Source organism: Emericellopsis cladophorae (genome assembly GCF_022114955.1).
Source record: "Emericellopsis cladophorae strain MUM 19.33 chromosome Unknown NODE_158_length_11229_cov_141_354107, whole genome shotgun sequence".
Taxonomy (NCBI): Eukaryota; Fungi; Ascomycota; class Sordariomycetes; order Hypocreales; family Bionectriaceae; genus Emericellopsis; species Emericellopsis cladophorae.
In genome coordinates, this window is record NW_026251083.1 from 4502 (window position 1) to 4750 (window position 249).

The 249-nt window shown below is 55.4% G+C and overlaps 1 protein-coding gene across 1 annotated transcript; it reads left to right on the plus strand.

The window, feature by feature from the left end:
* J7T54_002747 (Ribonuclease H) lies at nucleotides 1-249 on the plus strand (the record flags this gene model as incomplete). The annotated part of the gene is made up of 1 exon (XM_051510661.1): nucleotides 1-249. One exon carries the CDS (start codon nucleotides 1-3, stop codon nucleotides 247-249), a length of 249 nt encoding a protein of 82 aa, XP_051358460.1.

Sequence of the window (249 nt, forward strand, 5' to 3'; positions counted from 1 at the left end):
ATGGGTATCAACAAACACGTTTCGACAGTCCGTCATGCCACCCTATCCCGACGATGGAACAAGCGTCGAGAATTCAACCCGAACGAAATCTACGGCCCGGGCATTGATCTGAATCAGATTGAGATCTGTGATGATGAGCACTGGAGCTTCACTTGGTCCGACAGCGAGGGCGCCTTGTCAAACCAAGCACCACCCTCCCAGCTGGCTGCCACGTCACCTGCCCTCCTCCAAACGCCGACACGAGTCTGA